We start from the raw sequence: 26,445 nt of genomic DNA on the forward strand, positions 1-26,445 counted from the left end.
AGAACACCTAGTAGTAGATTTAGAACACCTGCGTAATTAAGACTTTTAACACTGCGTATTAAGACTTATAGTAACCTTGCGTAAGTAGACTTATAGTAACACCTGGTAGTACGCTATGTAACACCTAGTGTAAGACTTATAGTAACACTGCGTTAAAGACTCTTTATGAAACACTCTACGAAGAAGACTTATAGTTAACACTGGAGTACGACTTATGTAACATGCGTAAGTTAAGACTTTGTACACCGGCGGGAAGTACGACTTATAGTAACACCTGCGTAAAGTAAGAGCTTAAGTAACACCTGCTAGTAGACTTATTTAACACCTGCGTAAGTTAAGACTTTAGTAACACTCGTAATGTACGATATAGTAACACCTGGTAAGTTAGACTTTTATAACACCCACGTAAGTACACTTATAGTAACACTGCTTAAGTACGATACTTAATTAACACCTGCTAAGTAACTTATAGTAACACTGCGAAGTTTATTACGTCGAACGTATGCAGTGTTTACCTACGGGTATACAAGTAGCACGTAGACTTAGCTAGCACAGGCGCTTCATAGTAAACATAAATTTATTGAATATATATTTATCAATAATAAAGTAGTCTTTGTGACCTCAAATCGGAATGACATTCGACTGCATTGGAATGATTTCGCTTACAAAAATTATGGTTTCCTGAATTGTATATTGTTCAGCTGTTTAAAAGTATTGATAAGCTGATCATGTTAAAACTGATCAAGTTCTGCGCGAAGGTGAATTCTGATTATATGGCAAATTAATTCTCAAAAGTCTGCAGTAATGTTATATTGTTGCAGCGTTCGATGCTGAAATGCAGTTAAGCAGGAAGCGTAATCAACGTAATAATTATATTGCATGTGTTCATACTTAGTCTTATTATCTCGTGATCTTCCTATAGAATGCACATGTGTATGTAGACTAGCTGCTGTGCGTGACTAAATGAAAGACGTTTATACTCCTCATAAACACAAGGAATCCGCCAGTTTCCGGATTATGTACAACCTCCCTTTGCTCGATGTTGATGGCTTGCATCTGAATGCCAGCTGGAGGACCGTTGTCGTATGGGGCGGCCGCACCGGCGGATGGGTACGGCTGCAACTCCGTGGTGTGGCTGGCCTGTCTTTTTACCTTGTTTCGCCGCTTGTAACAGATGTAAAAGGTAAGAGCAGCGGTTATTGCAAGTACATACAGACCAGACGACAAACACAAGTAAAACGATGTTCCGAAACTTGAACCGGAGAATTTCCCAGCAACCACCATACAACCAATGAAACTAAGCAAACCTGGAAAAAGTAAATACACTTCTTTCTCGTAGCGAATTATTAGTATAGCACTTAATATTTCAAAGTATTAGAACAATTATAATGAGGCGTTCTTGAAACAAGGATTATGACATGAACGGAAGAATGAGGTCTGCTTTTGGCATAGATATAGTAAATAACTACGATTCAGTATACCCACAGAAGCTGCGCTTAACCAAAGAGGTATACAAATAAATACTATAGTACTATAGTATGTATTTTCTACTTCTTCGACTCAACTTAAATTTGGGTATGGACATGTTTTTCGCCATGTTTTAAGCATTTGCTAGGCTATTTTGAAATATAGTTGACCGATGAAGGATGTTTAATACGGTATAAACTTTCTAAGTTGTATTATATCAATTAAACCGAGTCTCTGTTTTTGTTCCACTGAAGCAATATTCATTAAGTACTGTCACCGACGCCTGCTTATAAACAATATTCTTCATCTACAATAAAACAATCTTTCACTGGTTGAATGCGCTGCTTAGATGGTAAGAGGCTCCGTCCGAGTTACCAGGGATCCACATCTACAACCAGTGACAGATTCTTTTTCTTGCATACCGTATGTCTTCAAATATTAAATGAAATAAAATGAAACGAATGCTTTTCTTTAAAGTACTACTTGATTACTGTACGCAACAACAAGTGAGTCAACTTTCACGCCTTTTTCTAGCAAAAACGCAGGAAAATCCTGACCGGTATAAAAGAAAACAATGTCGTTCACATGCAAGCAATGTACATCACCCACAACCAGGGACTATTACCTGCAATCGGGTATAACAAGAAACAAAATCCACCAAGGATACCACAGCACCCAATGTCATCATCTCCATCTTTGCTACACCACATCTCAAAACATCCAAATACAATAGGTAACATCATGATCGAAAAGGCTCCAGATTGTAGGCTATAGGCTGTGCCGTCTAAATCTTTTATTTTTTTAAAAAAAAAATACGTTTTTAAATACATGTATCAGAACGTTCGTTTTATTAAGTTCAACCGATTTGGTACAGAATAGCACTGCACTGTCAAAATAAAAGTTTTTTACATCTCAATACAATTATGACATGTCACAAAACTGACAGTATAGTCTGTTCTAAAATCATCTGGGAAAGAAAGAGCTGGGACTCGCACGTGCTCTTAACAAATCTTGTTTTCTGATTACCAGACAAGCCGAATTGCAACCCGCGCTTGCTCCTGCTTACCTGATAAACCGAAATGGGACTCGCACGTGCTGCTTACCAGACAAGCCGAAATGCGACCCGCATTGCTGCTACTTACCTGACAAGCTGAAATGCGACCCGCATTGCTGCTACTTACCTGACAAGCCGAAATGCGACTCGCCTTGCTGCTACTTACCTGACAAGCCGAAATGCGACTCGCACTTGCTGCTGCTTACCCGACAAGCCGAAATGCGACTCGCACGTGCAGCTGCTTACCCGGCAAGCCGAACCAGCCGAAATGCGACTCGCACGTGCTGCTGCTTACCCGACAAGCTGAAATGCGACTCGCACGTAATGCTGCTTACCTGACAAACCGAAATGCGACTCAGAGTATATGAAGGTGCTAATCGTTTGCACATTGTAAATAGTATTCATTGCTGCAAGGTAAATTTCAGAGATATAGAAGGTGCTAAATCGTTGCAAGCTTTGTAAATAAGACAGCCCGTGTGGCAGCAGCATGTGCGAGTTGCCTTACATTAAATTATTATTACCTGACAAACCGAAATGCGACCCGCACGTGCTGCTACTTGGTTGACAATCCGAAATGCGACTCGCACGTGCTGCTGCTTACTGACAAGCCGAAATGCGACTCGCACGTGCTGCTTACCTGACAAGCCGAAATGCAGCTCGCCTTGCTGCTACTTACCTGACAAGCCGAAATGCGACTCGCCTTGCTGCTACTTACCTGACAAGCCAAAATGCGACTCGCACTTGCTGCTGCTTGTCTGACAAGCCAAAATGCGACTCGCACGTGCTACTTACCTGACAAGCCGAAATGCAACTCGCCTTGCTGCTACTTACCTGACAAGCCAAAATGCGACTCGCACTTGCTGCTGCTTGTCTGACAAGCCGAAATGCGACTCGCACCTGCTGCTTACTTGACAACCTGAAATGCGACTCGCACGTGCTGCTGCTTACCTGACAAACCGAAAGGCGACTCGCACATGTTTCTGCTAGTATTGTAACCATAATAACTGGTTCCTTGGTCACAGCAGTAAAGTTTTGGGTCGATTGTGTTGCAATTCTCACCAGGGATCCAACTTGAACCGAACATACCAGCACCCTGAAGGATCAATGGACTCAGTATGAACCCTAGTATGAAACAGCCAAAACACGTGAGGCATGTATCTTCCAAACCCATCTCTTTATAGCGATGTTAGTCTGAAAAAAAAGATTGATTTTAAATTGTACTTCCTATGTTCATAGGATTGATTGATGTCTAATATCTGTGTCGTAATACACTTAACAAAATTCCTAATTGGTCAGTTTATATTGTATTACTATTTTGTTAATAATGCATGTATTTACAAGAAATTTCACATACCGTCATTTGAATAGGTTCTGCAGATAATTATTGATTTATTTTTGGCCGACTCACGTCAAGCGTAACCGCATTAGGCGTTTTGACCAATATTGCATAATTTATACGTGCAGGGCATGCGCACCAATATGCACTTGTTAGTGAACATTTTTGGCATTACTGACGAAAGTCCTACTAGAAAAACACATATCATTGTGAAATTGACACAAGAGCAACGCGCCCGGGCTGTCGGAATTTTTCAACAAAACTCAAAATCGGTCACTTCAATGAATTGTCCTTGGGTTAAATTTTGCCAAAAGAGCGCGGATGGTAGATAACCAACGATTGAAGGTTCTTGTAAACGGAAATAATGTTAAAAATGGAAATAACCATCAAAGTAACAGGTACAAACAATTTATATCAAAATTCCTTTGAAATTGCAAAAATAATCACTCACGTGTCGTAAATGTGTCCCGGCTAGCAAAATTCCGACAGCTCGATCGCGTTGCTTTTGATTCAATTTCACCATGATCTGTGTTTTTCTAGTAGGACTTTCGTCAGTAATGCCAAAAGTGTAAACGAACACGTGTATGTTGGTGCACATGCCCTGCACGTGCAAAATATGTAATGTTAATCAAAACGCCTAATGCGGTTACTTTGGCAGTGAGTTCCAAAAATAAATCAATATGTAGCTGCAGTACTTATTCAAATGTCGGTATGTGAAATTTCGTTTGAATACATGCATAATTAACAAAATAGTAATACAATATAAACTGACCAATTAGGAATTTTGTTGAGTGTAATTAGACATAAAAGTGTTTGAAATTTACCTTGGAACGAAAGAAGTTCTGGCTGCGGAGCCATCATGGTTAAGTGTTAAGATATCGTCTACGTCTGGATGCTATAGAAATATAATTATACCTTTTTCAACAGCCAGCTCTAGATTCACGCTTGTCGGCCTCACAAAGATTACCCGTTGAAAACTTCTTGTTAATTTTACTTCCGTTTTGATAATCAGGAACGTGCAATGCATCTGCATTGATATCGCTACTTGACCTAAATTAAACAATTTTGAAATATTGTGCAGATAATGTTAGTGTTTAAGCAATCATGTCAGGATATTTGTTTTTACAAGTTCAGCAGTTAAATATTTAAGTTCAGCGGTAAAGTAGATTGGTCTGTTGGGCACCGATGCACATTCCGTTACGCATTATTTTTCGGCCGGTTAGCGTGTCATAACGTTTGATGAACGTCCGTTTGGACAAAATGATGCGAATTGTAAACTAAAGCCTCTTGAAAAGCGAAGGCGAAAACACGATGGGAGATGGAGGTCGAAAACGCGAAAACACGATATTAATGGCGCGAAAACGTGATGTTTTTGGCATCGTGTTTTCGCTTCATCCCATCGTGTTTTAATTCTCTTTATCACATCGTGTTTTCTCGTCAATAGATCGTGTTTTCGCGAATTCGCCCTTAGGACGATAGCGTGAAACCGCGATGTGGGCCTAACGGAACACCGTACAAAAATGCTTACCGGCTTGTATTTTATAGTCAATAAAACTAGACGGGCACTTAAGGCCTGATGCATTTGACAATTGTGATATTAAACATGTTGCAACCATAACGCACTTGTCTTGTATAGAATATACGTTTCATATAACCTGCCAAATGGATACAAGTATAACAAACAAGAGGCTCAAATGGGCCCAAGTCGCTCACCTGAATAGGACCTTAACCATCTGAATATGCTTCTAACTAGGTTTGGTGAAAATTCTTTAAATAGGTTTTTTTTTTTTTTTTTTTTTTTTTTAAATAAAGCCTGTTATTTCAAGGTTTTTCCTATGCTTTGCTGTGACACACTAAAATGTATAACCATTAATAGAACAAAATTCATGATAAAAACTTTTTTTCTTCTAATTTTAGCTCTGGTGTCCTATAAAAGGGACCAAGTAGAACCATAACAATGATACAACAGACCAAGTTTGAAGAAGGTCCATCAAGAGGTCATTTAAAGGTTTCAAACCTAAGTTCTATTTTAGCTCTACCTAAAAGGGACTCTAAGTACCCCCATTTAAACAAATTTGGGAAAGGACATTACAATGATGCTACAGGTCAAATCTGATGAAGATCCAGCCAACCCTTCATCAAATGAAGTCATTTACAGTGTCTTTTTTCTGTTTTTAACTCTAGTGGGCCCTGAAAGGGCCAAACAACACCAGTGAACAAGTTTCTGATGGAGATCGATCAAGCTGTTCATGAGAAGAAGACATTTAAAGGCATTTTTATTTTAAGCTCTAGAAAGGGACCAAGGCGATTCATTTATATAGACTTGATAGAAGTCCATGCCAGGATGCTTCTGACCAACTTTGGTGAAATTCTGACTCTAAAAAGGCCAAGTGCACCCAATTAAACATTTTTGGTAAGGACCTTAAAATGATGCTCCAGACAAGGTTTCATGAGGACACATCAGGCAGTTCATGAGAAAATGTTATTTAAAGGCATTTCTATTTTGAACTATAGCAGGGGCTAAGTGTTCAAAATTGAAATATTTTGGTGAATGCTACAAATCAAGTTTGATGAAGATCCATCCAGCGGTTCATGAGAAGTTCATAAGAAGAAGTCTTTTTTGATTTTTTTTGACTTTCTGACTTAACAAGTCGAATAAAAATATAACTTTAAAATAGGATATAACAAGGCAGTCTGAAAGACAGCTAAATCCCTCGCCACTGCTATGGATAGTGAAAGGGTAAACCTTTGACCTTTAGCTGTGATTTTGACCTTGAACTGACATGGCTGACTAATGAATTCTGCACAATGTCTTGATGAGGTGATCATTTGACCAAAGTTTCATGAAAATCCTTCAAGGGGTTTAGGAGATACAGAGCTCAAACCTTTGACCTTGAGTTGACATGGCTGACTCATGCGTTCTTGATGAGGTAATCATTTGACCAAAGTTTGATGAAAATCCTTCAAGGGGTTTAGGAGATATAGAGTGGACAAAATATGGAAGGCTCAAACCTTTGACCCTAAGATGTGACCTTGATCTTGAGCCGGCATGGCTGACTCATAATTTCTGCACAGGAGGTGATCATGTGACCCAATTTTTATAAAATTCCTTCAAGGGGTTTATGAGATATAATAGAGTGGACATGAAATGGAAGGCTAAAACCTTTGACCTCGAGTTGTGACCTTGACCTTGAGCCGGCATGGCTGACTCATAAATTCTGCACATCGCCTTGATGAGGTGATCATTTGACCCAAGTTTTATAAAATTCCTTCAAGGGGTTTAGGAGATATAGAGCGGACACAAAATGGAAGGCTCAAACCTTTGACCTTGAGTTGTGATCTTGACCTTGAGCCAACAAGGCTGACTCATGGGTTCTGCACATCGTCTTGATGAGGTGATCATTTGACCCAAGTCTCATGAAAATCCTTCAAGGGGTTCAGGAGATATGGAGCGGACACAAAAGTGTTACAGACAGAGACCATTCTTATAACAAAGCATATAACAATTTGCTTGACAATTTGACATTTTCTTTCTAAGTTGAATGTTTACCATAACTTGCAACTTAGTAACAGAGTTATCTTATTACAATATGAACACACATAGGTATGACACAGTCACCCTGATGAGGTAGGCAGTTGCTAGTTGCTAAAGAGAAAAGCTGCCATTAAATTGTAGAAAACTGAATTTGTACAAGATGACTGATGATGTCTGGATAAATAGAAAAACACACAGGTGTACTTTTATATATAAATTTAATAGAATACTATCAATATCAAGTTATCAACATATATTTGCAAATTCAGCTGCACTGTCAAAATATTCACATAAATTTCAAACCTCTGTGTAATGTAACATTATGTTTACGACTATAAAAGCATTTATTTATAATTTAATCTATATTTACAGTAATTTCCATTGGTCACATGATTATATTGTGTAAAATCTAAAATACCAGTGAAAGATTAACAAATAAAACACACAAATAAAAATGATATAAAACTATTAAATAAAACTTCAAGCATAAACCACTTTTCACATATAAAAGCTCAAAAATACCCTTTTTTCCTAAAGCACCTATTATACATCCTTTCTTTTGGTAGCATATTTGTTCTTCTTTTCAAGTAAGACAATATCAAATAAGATTATTTCAAATGTACAATCATGTAACATTATGTTTTTTTTTTCATATTATGTGCAATATAGTATCAATTTTAGACAACAGTTACTGACTAAAATCTAACATCATTCCTTTTTCTGTATGTTAACTGCATTGAACACTCTTTTTTAAAATTACTTTTTAAAACAAAGAGGGCAATAGTTGCCTTAAGGTCCCCATAAATTGACTATATGGCCTTGATATATGTATGACACACTGAATCATGAATGGTGTTTAGTATAGAAAAAAAATGAAATAAGTCAAGTGCCCATATCTGAACAAATCTGAGAGAAAACCATTCAACATTGGACTTTATAAGATTAGTTTGATGAAAATTTATCAAGTGTTTCATGGGAAGAAGTTATTTAAAGGTATTTTTATTTTTAGCTCTAGTGGCCCAAAAATGAGGCTATCTAAAGTGACCCCATTTAAAGGACTATGAAGAGAAGACCTTATAATAATGTTACAGACCAAGTTTTAAGTGAGTTATGAGATGAAGTCATTTAAAGGTAAATCTATTTCTAACTCTAGCTGACCCTAAAATGGGTAAAGTGCCCCTGTTTGATCAAATTTAAGAGAAGACTTTACAATGATGCTACAGATCAAGTCTGATGAAGATCAATTAAGCAGCTCCTGAGCTGAAGTTGCTTAAAGGTAGTTTCTTTTTATTTTTAGGTCTAAAGGCCCCTAAAATTTGACAGAAAGTCTTATGATCATGATACTGTCAAAGTTCAATGAAAATCCATCAAACTGTTCATATAAATAAGTTGTTTTTAAGTCATTTAGCTGTAGCGGCACCCTTTTAACTAATTTTAAGTAACCTTATAATGATGCTACAGACCAAGTTTTATGAAGATCCATCAAGCTCTTCAGGAGAAGTTGCTTAAAGGTTTTTTCCATTTTTAGCTATAATGGTCCCTGAAAGGGGCTGAGCGTCCCCGTAAGAAAAACGAGAGCTGTCTGTAAGACAGCCAATGCATGTGACGTCAACGCCAATGCCAGGGTAAGCACAACAGCTCAGACTATTCTTCCAATAGTCAAGCTAAAAAGGAAAGAGGACTTTACAATTATGCTACAGACAGTTCACAAAAAGTTGTTTAAAGGTTTTTTTTCTATATTTAGCTCTAGCAGCCCTTAGAACCATTTGAAAAAAAATGAGAGAGGACTTTTCAATGATGCTACAAACCAAGTTCAGTGCGAGTCAGACCAGTATTTCAGATGCTGTTTATGCAAATTATGGATGCCTAATGATGGACAATCAGCTCATGTTGAAATGAAGGACAAAACTAGCTGAAACTGTCATAGAAACAAGAAAAGCATGGTACAAAAGCTGTAAATAAAAGCAGAGGTAGCATTTTGATATTTGATACTATATGTGCAATCACTATGATATGCTCTAAACACAAAACTGAGAAAAGCCCAATACAGAACTACACTAAATTTTAAAGAAATAAAATATTCTGAAACAATGTCTTTCCTGGAATAAATTATTATTACATAAAACATCATTTAAACTAATCACATTAAATTTATTGAGTAAACAAGACTCTACTTTTCAAAAAAGTGCATACCCCCAATACAGCTTCATGTGAATGGAAGCGGTAATATCTGGGTAAATGTTTGGTCATTTTTTTTTTATAAACTATAACTATGTTATGGTCCTGGCAGAGAAAAAACATAGGCCTTTCACCTCTGTGTGTGACCTTGATCTCTGAGCTGGAGGTCTTTGTTTTTGTGCATGACAAGTTGTCTCATTCTGTGAAACATTTGTGCCAAAAATCTTTTTAAAAAATAATACATGTTTGTATAATTTGTTTCACCAATATTTCAGTGTCATTTTGCCAGTATTTCAGTGGCGTTTCACCAGAATTTTTGTGTTATATCATCTGTATTTCAGTATTGTTTCACCACTATTTTAGTGTTGTTTGACCAGTATTTCAGTATTGTTTCACCACTATTTTAGTGTTGTTTGACCAGTATACCAGTCTTTTTCACTGTTGTTTTACCAGTATTTCAATTTCAGAAGTTTTCCATTGTTGTTTCACCAGTATTTTAATGTTCTAAATACTGTATATATTTTATGTACCTTCCTCTTACCACATGTCTTTCTGCTATGATACAAAACAGATGGAACAAGAGAATGAAGTATTGCCATGCAATACAATGTCCCCTACTGAAAGGCACCTAATTTTTTCTACTGCAGTATAACATAATGAACTGATATCTGTCAATGATGTATAAACAATATTCAATATACTATATATACAATATCTTATAATAAAAAGCTTGGATTAAAATTTGCATTTATAAAAACCTACAGTTGTTTTCATATGGAATTTTTTGGCCAATTATAAAAAAGTATCATATAAGCGTTATTTCTAGCGATAACAAAGGGAAAAAATAAATCCTAAATAAATAAAAAAAAATTCTATTACAAGTCTTTACCAGGTCAAAATACACCTAAAAATTCGATGTAACATGCATGTTGTACCACAGAAAAGTGGTCTCGATTTTTCCCTACGGCCAGTAATAAAAAAGTAACAATAAAATCTATTTATAGTAAAAACAAAGGGATGTAATTCTAAAAACAAGGGTGCCTCATGGTGGTGAACATTTGTACCAAGTTACTTCAAAATCCCTCCATGCATGAAGAAGAAATGCTCCGGACAAAGTCATTCTTAAATTTAACCTTTGACCTGTAAGTATGACCTTGACCCTAGACCTAGTGCGCATGACAATCCATCTCATGGTGATGAACATTTGTGCCAAGTTACATCAAAATCCCTCCATGCATGAAGAAGAAATGCTCCAGACAAAGTCATTTTTGTATCTGACCTTTGGCCTCTAGGTGTGACCTTGACCTTAAACCTAGGGCCCTGGTTTTGCGCATGACATGTTGTCACATCCAGGGAAATATTTTCGCCAACTGATATTTAAAGCCTGTCTTGCATGACAAAGTTATAGACCGGACAGGAAAAAAATCCTATTGACCTTTGATCTCAAAGTGTGACCCTGACCTTTAAGCTAGGTTTCTGGGTTTGCGCATGACACATCGTCTCATTACAGGGAACATTTATGCCAAGTAATATTGTAATCCCTTGATGGATGACAGATTTCTCGACCTGTCAGGAAAAAAAACGTATTGTTTGACCACCAATTGTGACCTTGACCTTCGAGCTAGGGGTCCGGGTTTTGCGCAAGACATGTCATCTCATCATGGGGAATATTTGTGCCAAGTAATATTAAAATCCCTTCATGGATGGCAGTTATGGACTGGACAGGAAAAAAGCCTTGTTGACCTTTGACCGCCGATTGTGACCTTGACCTTTGAGCCAGGGGTCCGGGTTTTGCGCTGGGCATGTCGTCTTATCATGGGGAACATTTGTGCCAAGTGATACTAAAATCCCTTAATGAATGATAGAGTTATGGAACGGACACAAAACAGACCCTGTTCATGCCATGTTAACATTTGACTGCTAAGTGTGACCTTAACCTTTGAGCTAGGGGTCTGAAAGTTGTGCAAGACACATCGTCTTATTATGAGGTACATTTGTGCCAAGTAATATTAAAATCCTTTCATGGATGGGAGAGTTATGGACCGGACAGGAAAAAAGCCATGTTGTTGACCTCCAACTATGACCTTGACCTTTGAGCTATGGGTCCAAGTTTTGAGCATAACATGTCGTCTCATCATGGGGAACATTTGTGCCAAGTAATACTAAAATCCCTTCATGGATGACAGAGTTATGGACCGGACACGAAATTGCAGACGGACGGAATGACGGAAAAGCGCATTCCTATAGTCCCCGAAACTGGTTTTCAACCAGTAGGGGACTAATAACGTAAGTAGTTGAGTATAAGACATGGGACATGAAAGATTTTTATATCTTTTAAACACAGCATTTAGAAGAAAGCAATTAGAACTACTTGTCTACCTTCCTGTTCAAACTGTCCACTACAACAACACCCTGTTTCATACTGAGCTTCACTGATACTGTCATGTATACTTGTAAAATACATATCACGATGATAAAGTAAGCAATGCTATATCATTGTACAACACGAGGCACTTTCCAACTTTATATATATCTACAACAAAATACAGTTCAGTTAAAAATGAAGAAACTCTACTTGTTTACATTAATTATATTCTTCATAGAATATACATGTAACCCAAATACAGGAACAGAATTCCTGTATGTTATTACGTTGTAGGTTTATTTTAGCATAAAGAAGGTTTTAAACTGCTTTCATAGTAATTATGATGTAAGATCTGAAGTTTATTCTGGAATTAACTTCCAATAATATCAAATGTTTTTATGGTATACATAAATGTGTGAATAAAATGCAAACTGAGACATGCTATTGTAAAAATTGCAATCACAGTCATGTTAAAAATGTTTTCTTATGGCAACAAAGTGTTTAAACTGATTTATTTTACATCAATAGTAATGGTTATGATAACTATGCTTGATGACTATTTTCCGGACTCGTGACCAGTACCCCCTACTTGTGACCAGTACCCTGGACTTGTGACCAGTATCCCTGACTTGTGACCAGTACCCATGACTTGTGACCAGTACCCTGGACATATGACCAGGACTTGTGACCAGTAGCCCAGACTTGTGACCAGTACCCTGGACTTGTGACCAGTACCCAGGACTTGTGACCAGTACCCCGTACTTGTGACCAGAACCCAGGACTTGTGACCAGTTCCCCCGGACTTGTGACCGGCACCCTGGACTTGTGACCAGCACCCTGGACTTATGACCAGGACTTGTGACCAGGACTTGTGACCAGTACCCCGGACTTGTAACCAGCACCCAGGACTTGCGACCAGCACCCTATACTTATATCCAGCACCCTGGACTTGTGACTAATACCCAGGACTTATGACCAGTACCCTGAACTTGTGACCAGTACCCAGGACTTATGACCAGTACCCTGAACTTGTGACCAGTACCCAGGACTTATGACCAGTACCCTGAACTTGTGACCAGTACCTAGGACTTGTGACCAGTACCCTGGTACTCACCAGTACTCATACCAGTACTCACACCAAAATAAGGGACTGAGGAGACCACAGGATTGGGGAGAACGCAGCACTGAGGCGACGATGGTCAATTTCTGCTCCCACCTGAATTCAAACCCATGACCTCCATAATAGTAGTCACACACTCTAGTTCTACACCACTGTAAACTCACAAAACACAGTCTCAGCTGAGTTTGAGTTTGAAATTTTAAAATCAATTACATTTTAATAAAATTTCAAGGTTAAATTCCAACTTAAACTGACCATCAATACAGAATAGCCACTTGAAAATAGTTATTAACTTAAAATGTAGTTTTAAACATGCTATTTAGACATAAATGACAAATAAAGTTTCATTATCAAAGTCGGCTGAGACTGAAAATTTTTAAGAACGGGGAGCCAGACCTCATGATTAATAAATAACCACATTTTAACCAAAGGATGAGGGAATGATTATTAAAACCTAGTTTATTTAGATAGTATGTGTTGTCTTTGATTCCCATTTTTATTTCAATCATCTAACCAGTCATTTATTCACAGTAAGGCAACTTCAGACATAAAATTATAATAAATATAAATGCTATGCATATATCATATCCGTCATAAGAGTTGATTTTCTGCGGCGACAAGGCCAAGGCCAGAGATAAAACCTTCTTGTCCCACAGTGATCACTGTATGCATGAATCGCAGTTCGAATTTGCAACCTAAAAATAAACAAGAAATAAAGTTGTGAGCTGCAAAGACAGTTACATCAAAATCAAACTAAATATGTCAAAGTTTAAAAAAAAAATACAGGCAACAGTTCAAGGAAAGGCCTCATTAAATTTCAGTGAGGTATCTGACATGATCAGACAACTGGATAAAATAAACCCGGATGAAAATTATACCCATTTTTTCCTCTTTCATGTGAAACATGGTTCTATATTTGTCACCTTGTGATATTAGCCTTCTGACAGGTACTTCAAATGTCACTTAACTGATAACATACATGAAACTGATAAAAAAAAGACCAGAAATGGAAGTGTAACTGAAATACCACACTGAATATTTTATCTCGAAACTGATTGTTTTAAACATGTAAATTTCTTAGCCCAGGCTTTACTAATATATCACATGTAATTTTTTTTTTCATTTCATAAAATGTTTCATGGTTTCACACTCTGGGAATGTGTTAATGTAAAACTTTTGTATCAAATTTATAAACATAGTTAAAGGAATACTATGGGCGGCGGTTACCGCCAAAATTAGTAAAATATATACAATCCATTCATAAAGAAGTCAGTCAGTGCAGTGCATTTCAACACCGTCTAGTTTAAAATTCCATCCCGTCAAATAAATATGCATTCAACGCATTGTATTTTGAAACCATTTAATACAAAACATCATTCCATCTATTTAAACATGGAAAGGTGCATCGAAAAACCTGTTGCGATGCACCATACTATGAAATCATCCAACAAAACATGATACCATGCAGCTCAATGTGAAGCCGTTTAACACAACATCAGTATGTGCAGTGTAAAATGAAATTATTTATTACAACTTTACGCCGTCTAATGCATACTGAAACCGCTTTGTGTAATTAAGAGCGTTGTATAAAAACATGATGCCATGCATTCCAATGTGAAGAAGTTTAACATAACATGAGTTCGTGCAGTGTAAAATGAAACGATTCATTAAAGCTTGGCACTGTCCAATGCATACTGAAACAGTGTTGTGTGATTTGGAGTGGTGTATCAAAATTTGATGCCATGCAGCCAAATGTGAAACCGTTTAACGAAACACGAGTACCTGCATTGTAAAGGTTAATAAGACTATCAGTTCATAAGTTTGACCTGTTATAAATATAGATTCTGGATCAGTTCTATATAAAAATATCTTACAATTTGTCCTAAAACCGACCTTGTGGTAAATTTCTAACATTTAATTTTACACTGTTCCTGCGATTTATCTGAATTTTAAAAGGGACCTTATTTTCGACAAACATCTTTCTTCTTAGTTTAAGCTATGTCAGAAGTATGCTTCGTGAAACAGGCTCAGTAATAGAAATAATAATGACAAATTACCAAACATTAAACATTCCCGAGTTAATTATCAATCAAATAAAATAAATGTTAACATGCTTATGTTTTTAGACAGTATGTCAAAATTCCATGTACATCAACACTAAGATAGTCAAGTCAATGCCTAACACTCAAACAGTCAAGTCAAGGTCAACACTCTGACAGTTACATCAAGGCCAACACTCAGACAGTCAAGACCAACACTTAAGTCAAGGCTAACACTCAAGTCAATGCCAACAGTCAGGCAGTAAAAGCCAACACTAATACAGTCAAGTGCCAGGAAGAATAAAATCATCTATCCATTATTAAACACACAGCACAGAAGTCTTGAATACAAAAAAAAAAAAAATGTATATATATATATATATAAAATACAACATTGAAGAGGCTAAAGTATTAACTTTTCAGTTTTCTTGTACAGGGGTATGTCTTTGTTAAACATTCCAGGTCAGCACTTTGGAAACTACAAAACAAACAAATTACATACTAATCCCCAACGATAACAAGGTTCCCGCCGAAACGCGAGGACGATTCTATTTCATGATAACCGATGAAATACCAACCCATATAATGCTTACACATTACCTTCTAAGTAAATATTAGTATTTCTTTCATCTTAAATATACTATGATTATATGGAAACATAGCTCAGTCGGGTAAAACGCAGATAACAATTGAATGTAAGCAAATCATTTTGTGGGTTCGAATCTTCGTGAGTTTTTTTTTTCAATTTTGGACTTTTTGTGTTTTTTTTCCTTTTCGTTTTCTTTTTTTGTTTCCGTATTTTTGTTTCTTTCTTTGATGGTTTGTATTTGTATGTATGCTTTTATATAACACAACAGTATGTTTATTATTTGCATGGCTTAAATGCATGCATTTAGTCAATATCATCTTTAATATAATGCTAAACTTTTCTGATCTGCCATATCGGCTTAAGATACTTCTCTGTTGTGTTGACACATTAGTTTAAGAAGGAATCTAAATGTTTATGAGAAATAAAAATTTAATGTCTATGCTGAGTTTCGAACCCACATGGCAAAACATCAGTTTAACATGACTGTATGCTTTACCACTGAGCTAATTTGCAATTGGTACAAAATCTAGAAATATTTAGGTTGTAACATGTTAGAAAAATGTTGAATACCCTATGTTCCATTTTAATCTATTTATAGTCATGTTTGTAAATATCAAGTTATCGTTGGGGCATAGTACACAGCTTTAGGAAGAATTGGTTTATAAAAATATATGCCCATATTTGGTTAAAACCCAAGAACCGGAACATTATGTGAAGCATGATATCAAAGCTATTTATATAGTATTACCAAAGTAGTTTCAATAAAATTAGGGGAAACCTTGACAGATAATGGCTCTATAGGGAAGTTAAATGATAAGAATACCAAAAAGCTCTGTGGCTATAATACAGACAATGCAAATATTGTTACTACTATCACCTGTGCACTTTATCCAAAATATTTCTCACAAAAATCTAATTACTGTTTTACATTTCTCTAAGCCATCTAAATAAGCTCTTTTCTCAATTTTCATTATGTTACTTCTAGAGATATGAAAATAACAGAAAGATACTGAGGCCATAATTTTATATTAAACTATACAAGTTAATAAACTATAAAAGTTAATATGTATGATGGCAACATGTCTGGACATGTATAAATTAAGTCAAGGCTAACACTCAAACACTTGAGTATGAGGAAGAAAAAAACAAACTCTGCTGATAAGAAATAAAGACTAAGTGTTTAACATGTATACAGGTTATGTAACTTACGTAGTATAGTCTATATCATCTGCACTTTTCATTTTCATATTGTCTATTGTTGTCCTATTCTGAAACAGGAAGAAGCAGACATATATTAAAATACACTAATTAATAATTCAAGTACAACTAAATTATAGCCAATAACAAATCAGAGAAGGGGAGGGTAATCCGGTTTCACTTAAAAGTAATGTAGATGGTGATGACAGCACTGACATGGAAAATATTATATACGGGTTAAGGTTTAGCAGTATATCAAAAAACAACAGATTTTTTAGTAAATGAACAGCATCTTGACAAACAACTTATCTGTCCAATACATGTTTTACTGTTCTTTCCCACAGAGTTGGATACTTAAAATATTCTTAATGAGTTGTCCCCCTTTAAATAAGAATACCATTTGTAAAGAAATAAATGTAAACAATTGTCAAAACCGATTTTTACCTGGTTGTGTAAAGTTTAAACACTCGCACAATGTTGCAAATGCATCAAAACGAACACATGTAACAGCTTTTATAAAATGGTGAGTTTTTAAAACCGCTGAACTGTCCAGAAGTGTGACCCCTTCATGCAGTCCCTTTCCGGAATTCAATACATATATAAGTAAATTGACAATGGTTTTGTAGAGTAATATAAATGTTTGATACGCTGTTAAATTTTCATGTAAAACAATGCTTTCTTTCTATGATTTGATGACATTCGAACTTTTTTCTTCGAAGTATGGACCTATACCTTAAATAGTAGTTGCACCTGCAGAGAAATGTTCCCTGTTGGCAACTTTATAACAAAACTGAAAATCCCAATGCATTGTGACATTTACTATAAAATAACATCTACTTGCAAATATACATCTTTAAATAACACAATAATTTATATTCAAAGACTTGACAATAGTTAAATTGAGGTTGCTTTATCAAAAAAAAAAAAAAAAAAAAAAATATGTTGTGTCTCAAAATTTCAAACATAAATGTAAAAATTTTGTAACGTCTAAAATATTAGTTTATGCACCTTTTAATTAAAAAATTACAGAATATCACTAAATATTTTGTTAAATCTATTTTTGAGGGCTAAGAAATGCTGCAATGCTTTCAGTTACGGGTGCAAAGTCAGAATTCTATGAGAATTTTTACATAATATACCACTTTTTACAGATTCGACTATTTTAGACAACTCTTGTTTTCATTCATAACTAAAAGCAGATAAGACCAGATGAATTGTCTCCCTTGCCTTCAAACATGCTGACAACAGATACCAAAACTTAAGATAGGACAGATATTGTCCAGTAAACTGCAACAAAAATTATATGGAAATTATGTTAAAAGCTGAAAGAACTAGAGATTGCTTTTAGTAAAAGCACATGTCTCCCCATACCTCTTCATTTAAACAGAAAGGTGTATTGATACCAGTAAGCAATATCCAGTCATGTCACAAACATTCTATGATGCACGTTTCCCTTTTTTTTTGGAAACAGATTGGAAAATGACCAAATTAATAAAAAGAAATTTTAAGCAACTATAACTAATCCAACAAAAAATTAAAGAAGTGTTTATAAAATACATCATGATGAATATTTCATGCTACTACGGTTGTTAATGGGATAGAAAGACAATAAAACAACTACCTGATCTAAAATGACATTCAATAACTAGGAATATATGTTAATCAAAACACTGAAGAACTGATGGGGCAATTTTTTTATCAGTCTGAGGGAAATTTTGGGTTCGAACCCCGCTACCAACCGGACTGTTAATGATTATGGTCTAGTCCTGTTCCTTCCCTAATATGATGGTTAGGAAAACTGACGGACCCGTAATAGTGCACTTCCTTTTCTGAAGAGTATTCAATTCCTACCATAAACCTACTTTGACTAATTTTTAAGGAGAGCATAGGTACAAACCCCACGAGGACCAAACGTTTTTTTCCTTAAATTTCATTTTTCTAGTAAGATAAACTGTTTTTAAAAGACTTATTATTGATTGATTGTACAAAAGCAGAAATTTTTCATTTGATAAGCCATTTCTTGCTGTTTCAAGTGAATTTAACCTCTGGGCACAGAAGGGTGAAGGTTTAGACATCTTTGAAAATACAGTTACATGTGGTAAAAGTTCTTTATTTTGCATTTATTCTTTAGTTTACATATTGTGGAAGAAATGTAGGTACTTCTGCCCTATTGTTATTTTTGAATGCAGAGAGCAAGGCCATAATTTTTCAGTGTTGGAACTTAATTTCTGTCCGTTCAAATCCTTCTACTTGAGGCTCCACAAAAAAATGTGATCAACAGTTTTATTTTGTGTTTTATACTTGTTACGCAATACTTCAGGTTTATTTTATCAATATTATTGGTATAATGAATTATCTGCAATCATTTTGCACAGTGGTTATCAGTTTGAAATTTATCTCTGTTTGAGCTCGAGGAAATAACAAAAATTATACAAAATTTAACAATAACAAGAGCTGTCAGTGGACAGCGCACTCGACTATTCTCAGTGCTTGATAGTATAATATAAGCTATGAGTAAAACTTTAACATTGCGGGCTTTGTAAATGGAACAAATTTTCTGTAATAAATGCATTACTAAACAGAACAAGAGCTGTTGGAGGACAGCAACGCTCGACTATTCAACAGCCTTGTCAAATGAATGAAGACAAATGTCAAACAAGAGCACCGCCCTGCAGGTGCAGATGCTCATCTGATTTTTTTGTCTCTGTATAATAGAAATATTGTCCTACCCCTGATTCTCTAAGTCCAAAAAGGGCCATAATTCTTGCAAAAAGCAAGATGGAGTTATGTTTCTTGCTGTACAGAGTCAGCTTATGATGGTAAACAACTGTTGCAAGTTTCAAAGCAATAGCTTTGATAGTTTAGGAGAAAAGTTTACCTAAACATAAAACCAATAAATCTGATATTTTCCAAGTCCAAAAGGGGCCATAATTCTTGCAAAAAGCAGGACAGAGTTATGTTTTTTGCTGTCCAGGGTCAGCTATTGATGGTGAACAAGTGTTGCAAGTTTCAAAGCAATACCTTTGATAGTTTAGGAGAAAAGCTGACCTAAACATAAAAATTAACCAGGCAACGACAATGCCAATGCCAACACAAACGCCAATGCCGACGCCAATCAAGTGATGACAATAACTCATCATTTTTTTTTTCAAAAAATCAGATAAGCTAAAACGGAGCATAATCTTGTAAAAATGCAAAACAGGGCTATGTAATCTGCGCAATGCATATCAACTTATGACAGTGGACAAGTGTGTGAAGTTTCAATCCATTCCCATTAGTGAGTACTGAGATACCAGCTTACATACAAAAACCTTAACCAAAAATTTCTACGTCGAAAAAGGGGCATGATTTAGTAAAAAAGCAAAATGGTAGGGGTGCGTATCGGTCAAAATGATCGATACAATATTTGTATCAATACAAATTAATCGATATCCGATATATCATATGACATTTTCTAATGCAATAATAACAGAGTATAAGACCATTATAGTAATGCAATATGAAATTTGTTACTAGTATTGATTTATCACTTTTAAGGTTGGTCTATTCCGAGCCAAAATCATAGGACTTGGATACATTTTTCTTTAGGAAACAGAGACAAGCTTGTTAAAATTGTTGTTTTACCCTTTTTTAATTAACTATTTTGAAGACATAACTAGCAGCTGATTCAATTTTTTCGGAATGGTATCTTTCGAAATGACATGAGCTTCTCAATTCAAACCGATAACAAGGTGTGACAGTCTTTTTGTTATGATCAAATAAGTAGTAATTACCGGCAATTAGCGTGTCACCTCTGTCAATTTTGTTGTTCACAGTTTGAACTCGGTTAAAGATAATACTCGATCTTTAAGTAGTATCATAAATTTTGTGATTTGTTAATATTTCTTTAATCAAAACACATATAAATTCATATGAAATTAATTTTGTTTGAAAGAAAATCAAACCATCCGATCTTTTACGGAATGTAACAGCAATCTTACATTTTAGCGGTGACAGTTAATTTCCATTTACCAAAATGGCGACCATTAGAAACAAACTTGTTTTGAAGTTGGAAAATCGTCTATACCTGTGTATAATCTGCGCACCCACGATTCAGGGATGGTCCCGGGGTCAAAAAACTGCGCATTATACATAGGTATCTGCGGTAATGAGGCCATTTACTATGTAGTTAGCTTTTGATCGATATTTAGATCGATACAGGAGCGTTCGATCCGATGTATCGATCGAACCCTGAATACCGGTATTTGGTACATATTGAGAACCGGTACGCACCCCTACAAAATGGAGTTATGGAACCTGTGCAATGAAAGTCAGTTTATCACAGTGAATAAGTGTGTAAAGTTTCAATCCATTCCCACAAGTGGTTACTGAGATACCAGCTTACATACAAAAACTTAACCAAATCGGGACGCGGACGCATGGGCGAGTCCGATAGCTCTACTATTCTTTGAATAGTCGAGCTAAAAAGTAGTTCCTTAACAAGACAGTCAAACATTTAATACAGGATTCATACATGATTACATGTACTTATACAAAAATATAAGTTTCCTTCATCTAACAGATTGTTCTACCATTCCTTGTTTTGGTTATAATCCTGGTAGTTTCAGAGGTGTAGTTTGGACAAACTTTTGTTACAGACACAAAATAAATAAATTTTCCCACATTTGGAAAAGAATGACTATTTGAATCTAAAAGGACATCGGACATTATGCTAGGGATTTTGCCCTAAGTTCAATGCTATTTCTTGACTTCAGTAGCTGATAGTTTTATATAACAGTTTCAAATACTGATAAATAAGTTATATTCCTATCAAACTGTCAAAAAAAATAGTTTTATTTTACATTCGTTTTCTTGAAATTCGAACAGTTTGTAACTAAGGGTCATATTTTTGAAAAATTTAAAATGTGTTTTTTTAGTTAAAATAAGCATTGGTATTTAAGGTATGTCTACTATGAAATATTTTAACACAATAAATAAACTGATACCATGCAGATTATCAGTTTTATTGACATTTTTGAAAATAAACGAAACGGAAAAAATAAAAGTGGAACAAAACATTTGGTCCCTCACTGTACTTCAGTTATTTCCACCCGAGTGCCCATAAAAACACTGATGCATTGATCATATCCTATTGTTTGTTTTCTATACATCTATTGCTATACTGTATTTATACACATGTACAATACTGACCGGGCATTATGTGGAGGATTATTATTGAATACATGCAGTGGTGTAGCTGGCCATACACTGGCGTAGTTGGCCTTTTTCAGTTGAAACAGAGGGGTGCAGGAGACATATATTTTCCGTCGGTTAAGCGAAGCGAATTAGGCGGGAAATATTTTCCTTGAATAGGTATAGATCTTTGGTTGTATCAGGCCAATCAAAATCTTGTTTTGATGGTTGTTTTGTTGGTAGCCTTAGTAACGCTGGTAAGGCAAGTTATCGTGCCGATTGTTGTGATTTGTATGGTCATTCAGCTTTGGGCACCTATGCTTACAAACAGATTATTTTTTAAATCTAAATCACGGGAAATTATTTGTTACTTTATTTAAAAATATTTATATATATATATACATGAGAAGTGAATGTTATTCATGTTCAATCATTGAATTGATACTTATGAATTGAATGGTATTTGAAGCTGTTATATGATTCATGTCAGTATTTTCTTATATGTAAATGTAATGGATATTATTGGAAGAAGAAACAATGTAAGCTAATCGTGCCCAAGTGCTCATTACATATTATACAATATATGAAGCATATTGTGTTTTTGTTCTTTTGGTACAAAGATCTGTGTAGGTTTAAGGAATGCCTATTCCACTGCGGGTTCAGGGATGCCTTACTTTTAGCATTTTATATCAGTGGAACAGAACTTCACTAGCTAGTATCAACATTTATATAGATATTCTTGGGGTGTCTGTGTTAGTTCTTTGAGGTCCTTACTAGTATTTCGGTTGGCTTTGAAATAAGTTTCAGACATTTAAGCGCATTGATGTTAATTCTGGGGGTGTCAGTGTTAGTTATGGGCGAGTCAGTATTAGTTCTATGGGTGTCAGTGTAAGTTCTGGAAGCAACTAGGTTAGTTAATGAGATGGTGTCTGGTGTAGCTCTGTTATGGTATAGGATGCTGGATCGAATAAAAGCAAATGTTGCTCTTAAAATGCATTCTAGGTATGCTTCAACTGTGTCCTACAAAAGGTAAAAAAATTGCACCTAAGTGGCACTATTCCATAGAAGTTCGTTTGTATTTCTTTGTCATGTTTACGTTGAAGACACATATGTAATATGTCGAAGCCACTTGCTTGGTTCTTGACTTACGACAGATGCAGTTGTCTCAATCCTGATGACACTCAATAGACGGACTTAGACACTCAAGAGGTAACAGATCTGATTGAAAAATTCATAAGATATACTTATAAGGATCTGTCTGCTTTCTAGCTTCACTTTCTATGTCCCCTATTTATTTAGTTTAGTGTTTTCTGTGCTTGAAATATTTATAAAAATGAATAAAACTGTATTGATGTAACGTTTAGGAAACACATGCAATAAGTGTCAAATATTTATGTAAAAATTTATTTGCTGACACCCTGTACGTAGTTTTTTTTCAATTTTAAACACTTTCCCACCTGTGACCAAGTGTCATTTTTGCAGCATACGTATATAATAATTATTTACAAAGGCATGTGAACTATTTTGTTGCGTCACTGGTGGGAAAGATGTTTAAATCGTAAAAATGATTTATGTTCATATTTTAATAGAAAAGAGAATGAGAAATGTCTACAAAGTCTCTTTTTTTGTTCATAAACTTGTAAAATGAAGTCGCATTTATCAAGAAATGGTCTTCAACTATCATAACTATGCAATTTCAGAAGTCTATCCCTATGTCACTTTTTCCTTAATCGGATGGGCAATCTGAATAGGAAAATGTCCGATGTCCTTAAGTACTTTTGTTTGTGATAAAAGTGTTCATGAAAGTACTTACCAGAAGCAAATTAAAGTACTGTTGAAAGAACTGTGTGAACATGAAGAATGCCATGGCCGAAGACATAACAAAACTTAAATAAGAAAACCATATACCATATTTCATCACAAACGATTCCTGAAATAAACAATAATATGTAGCATAAATATATTGTGAAATGTTTCCAACATCACAACAAAGTTTACCTTTTTGTGTGATGGAACTGAGCTGGAAGTTTACTTGCTAAAATCGGTGCATTCTGACACAAACAAAAATGTCTGCACTAATCCTTTTTAACACAAACAGCATTCATGCTACTTCACATAGACATCAGCCAGATAGATAACATGGCCAAAACCTCTTAAGAAATGTAAAATTTCTGTTATGTGAGGAAGTCATCCAGCTACTGTACGGAAGGTCAGCTGTATTACCAAAGTGCCAGCTCCTGCTTTCGATAATGTACATAGGTGCCCCTGGAGTCATCCTCAACCATTTAAATCTTGAAAGATGCGTATAACCTATTTTTGTGTTGGTGCAAATTGAAACCCAACTATAAACATCTGTTTGACACTACAGTTGTAGTGGACGAGCTACACTGAGGCAAATGAAGCAGCTGTTTTCCTGAGAAATAGTTGAAAAAGAAAATAAATTTTCCTGCTGTATTAACATCTGGCATGTTATTTTGTGTGTCTGTGTCCAGCTATGTCACCAAGTTGTGTGTAGATTTCTGTCTGTGCTGTTTAAAGCAGCATGAGTATTGCTTGTAAGTGATTTACATCAAAATTTACCCCTTACTGGTATAAACATTCTCATGCAAGTGGGGCTGGCTTTGATATTATACATCAATCTTTTTGAAATATGATATTTACATGTTTCTGGTGAATATTTACATGTTTCTGTTGAATTACTGGTATCTCAGTGAAAAAATACCAAATATATTTTTTAATGGTTAAAAAAGAAAATTTGATTGTTACTAGTATGAAAGACAAGAAGGCCATGATGTCCCTTTATCGCTCACCTGAATAGCATGAATAGTTTTGGTAGATGGTTATGCAAAGAAAATGTCTTATTTAAGAAATAATTTATAGCAAAAGAGTGCTTTAACACTATTTATGCACGATGAGCGGTTATACATCGGGCATAACAATTGCACGAGGGCGTAGCCCGAGTGAAATTATTTGTATGACGTATTACCGCCCGAGTGTATAAATAGTGTTAAAACACGCTTGTGCTATAAATTATTTCGATTCTAATATGCCCTCAACCATAAACATTGGATAAAATATAGAAGCACTCTTTTTTGGTCGCAACAAAAACATTGACGTCACCGCACGTTAACGTGACGTCATTTTAGCTTAAGAGTGTTTTAACAGAGACAAGCATATTAGAAATTGAAATAGTGCCAATGTTTTCTGACAAGAATATTTTAAAAGTTTCTACCATATAAATATGGGCAGGTAATGTTTATGTTTGTGTTGGGGTGGGGGAGGTGGGGTAAGAGGTTGTTGGAATGATGTAATATATCAAACCAGAAGATTTTTCCACTTCATACATACAGAAGAAAGTGACTACACACCACAGCAGCCGTTTTTTGACAAAACAGAATAATTTGTATAAACTCCGTAAAAAGGTGATCCAAGAAACATTTGTGTAAAATTGTTTTACAAGTGGACCTGCTGTTTGTCACAAGAACATTTCTAAATTTCCAATATACACCTATAGAGAAAAGTGACAACTGCCCCTGGTGGCCATGTTTGACAAATCAAAAAAAAATTGAACAATCTTGGTAGAAGGTCACACAAGGACCACTTGTCTGATATTATTTTAAAATTGGCCAGCAGTTTCATACAAGAAAATTATTAAGTTTCAACTATATACATATAGAGAAAAGTGACCACACCCTCTGGCGGCCATGTTTTCTACAAATCAGAATAATTTGAATAATCTTTGCAGAAGGTCTCACAAGGACAATTCGTGTGAAATTATTTTAAAATTGGGCAAGAAGTTTCATACAAGAAGATTTTTTAAGTTTTCACTAATATACATGTTTTTTGACAAGTCAAAATAATTTGAACATTCTTAGCAGAAGGTCACACAAGGACCATTTGTGTGAAATTATTTTAAAATTGGACCTTCAGTTTCACATAAGATTTTCAAAGTTTCCACTATATACATATAGAGGAAAGTGAACACTCCTTGGCAGCCATGTTTCTTTTGATGAATCAGAATAATTTGAACAATCTTGGTAGAAGTATACATAAGGATAATTTGTGTGAAATTATTTCAACATCGGGCCAGCAGTTTCACACAAGAAGATTTTCAAAGTTTCCACTATATACATATTGAGCAAAGTGACCATCCCCTTGGCGGCCATATTTTTTGATGAATCGGAATAATTTGAGCAATCTTGGTAGAAGGTTACATAAGAACCATTTGTGTAATATTATTTCAAAATCGTACCAGAGGTTCTGGAAATGGCGTTTGAAGACTTTCTATCTTTAGCTCTGACAGCCCCTATATGTAACAAAGCATAATTACACTGACAAGATATAACAAGAGCTCCGCTAGGCATGGCAATTAATGCCCAAAGGGTTACATCAT

The 26,445-nt window shown here is 35.4% G+C and overlaps 2 protein-coding genes across 4 annotated transcripts in view; both read right to left on the reverse strand.

The window, feature by feature from the left end:
- Nucleotides 1-677: 677 nt before the first annotated feature.
- On the reverse strand, nt 678-4,929 carry LOC123524496 (uncharacterized). 2 transcript variants are annotated; one of them, XM_045302746.2, is made up of 4 exons: nt 4,773-4,929; nt 3,470-3,712; nt 2,093-2,257; nt 678-1,307 (listed from the first exon to the last, which is right to left on the reverse strand). In XM_045302746.2, the coding sequence occupies exons 2-4, from the start codon at nt 3,690-3,692 to the stop codon at nt 943-945; spliced, it is 753 nt and encodes a 250-aa protein (XP_045158681.2). In that variant the 5' UTR covers nt 3,693-3,712; nt 4,773-4,929; the 3' UTR covers nt 678-942. The 2 variants fall into 2 exon arrangements, with proteins under 2 accessions (XP_045158681.2, XP_045158682.2); XM_045302747.2 differs by having other exon boundaries at nt 4,682-4,821.
- Nucleotides 4,930-13,220: 8,291 nt separating this feature from the next.
- Nucleotides 13,221-26,445, reverse strand: part of LOC123524493 (palmitoyltransferase ZDHHC21-like) — a 33,880-nt gene continuing 20,655 nt past the window's right edge. For both annotated transcript variants that reach the window (XM_053538828.1, XM_053538829.1), the window contains exons 6-8: nt 23,866-23,982; nt 16,893-16,951; nt 13,221-13,750 (exon numbers count right to left, since the gene is read on the reverse strand). In XM_053538828.1, the coding sequence (XP_053394803.1) occupies nt 13,627-13,750; nt 16,893-16,951; nt 23,866-23,982 (300 nt within the window). In that variant the 3' untranslated portion in view covers nt 13,221-13,626. The remainder of the gene's footprint in view (nt 13,751-16,892; nt 16,952-23,865; nt 23,983-26,445) is intronic.

Source organism: Mercenaria mercenaria, chromosome 3, assembly GCF_021730395.1.
Source record: "Mercenaria mercenaria strain notata chromosome 3, MADL_Memer_1, whole genome shotgun sequence".
NCBI lineage: Eukaryota > Metazoa > Mollusca > Bivalvia > Venerida > Veneridae > Mercenaria > Mercenaria mercenaria.

Coding starts and splice junctions, on each gene's coding strand:
- LOC123524496 (XM_045302746.2), bottom strand. CDS start 3,692: ATGGGTTTGGAAGATACATGCCTCACGTGTTTTGGCTGTTTCATACTA. Junction 2,258..3,469: donor GTCGCCTTTCGGTTTGTCAG/GTAAGCAGCAGC, acceptor AAAAAATAAAAG/ATTTAGACGGCACAGCCTAT. Junction 1,308..2,092: donor CTTGTTATACCCGATTGCAG/GTAATAGTCCCT, acceptor TACTTTTTCCAG/GTTTGCTTAGTTTCATTGGT.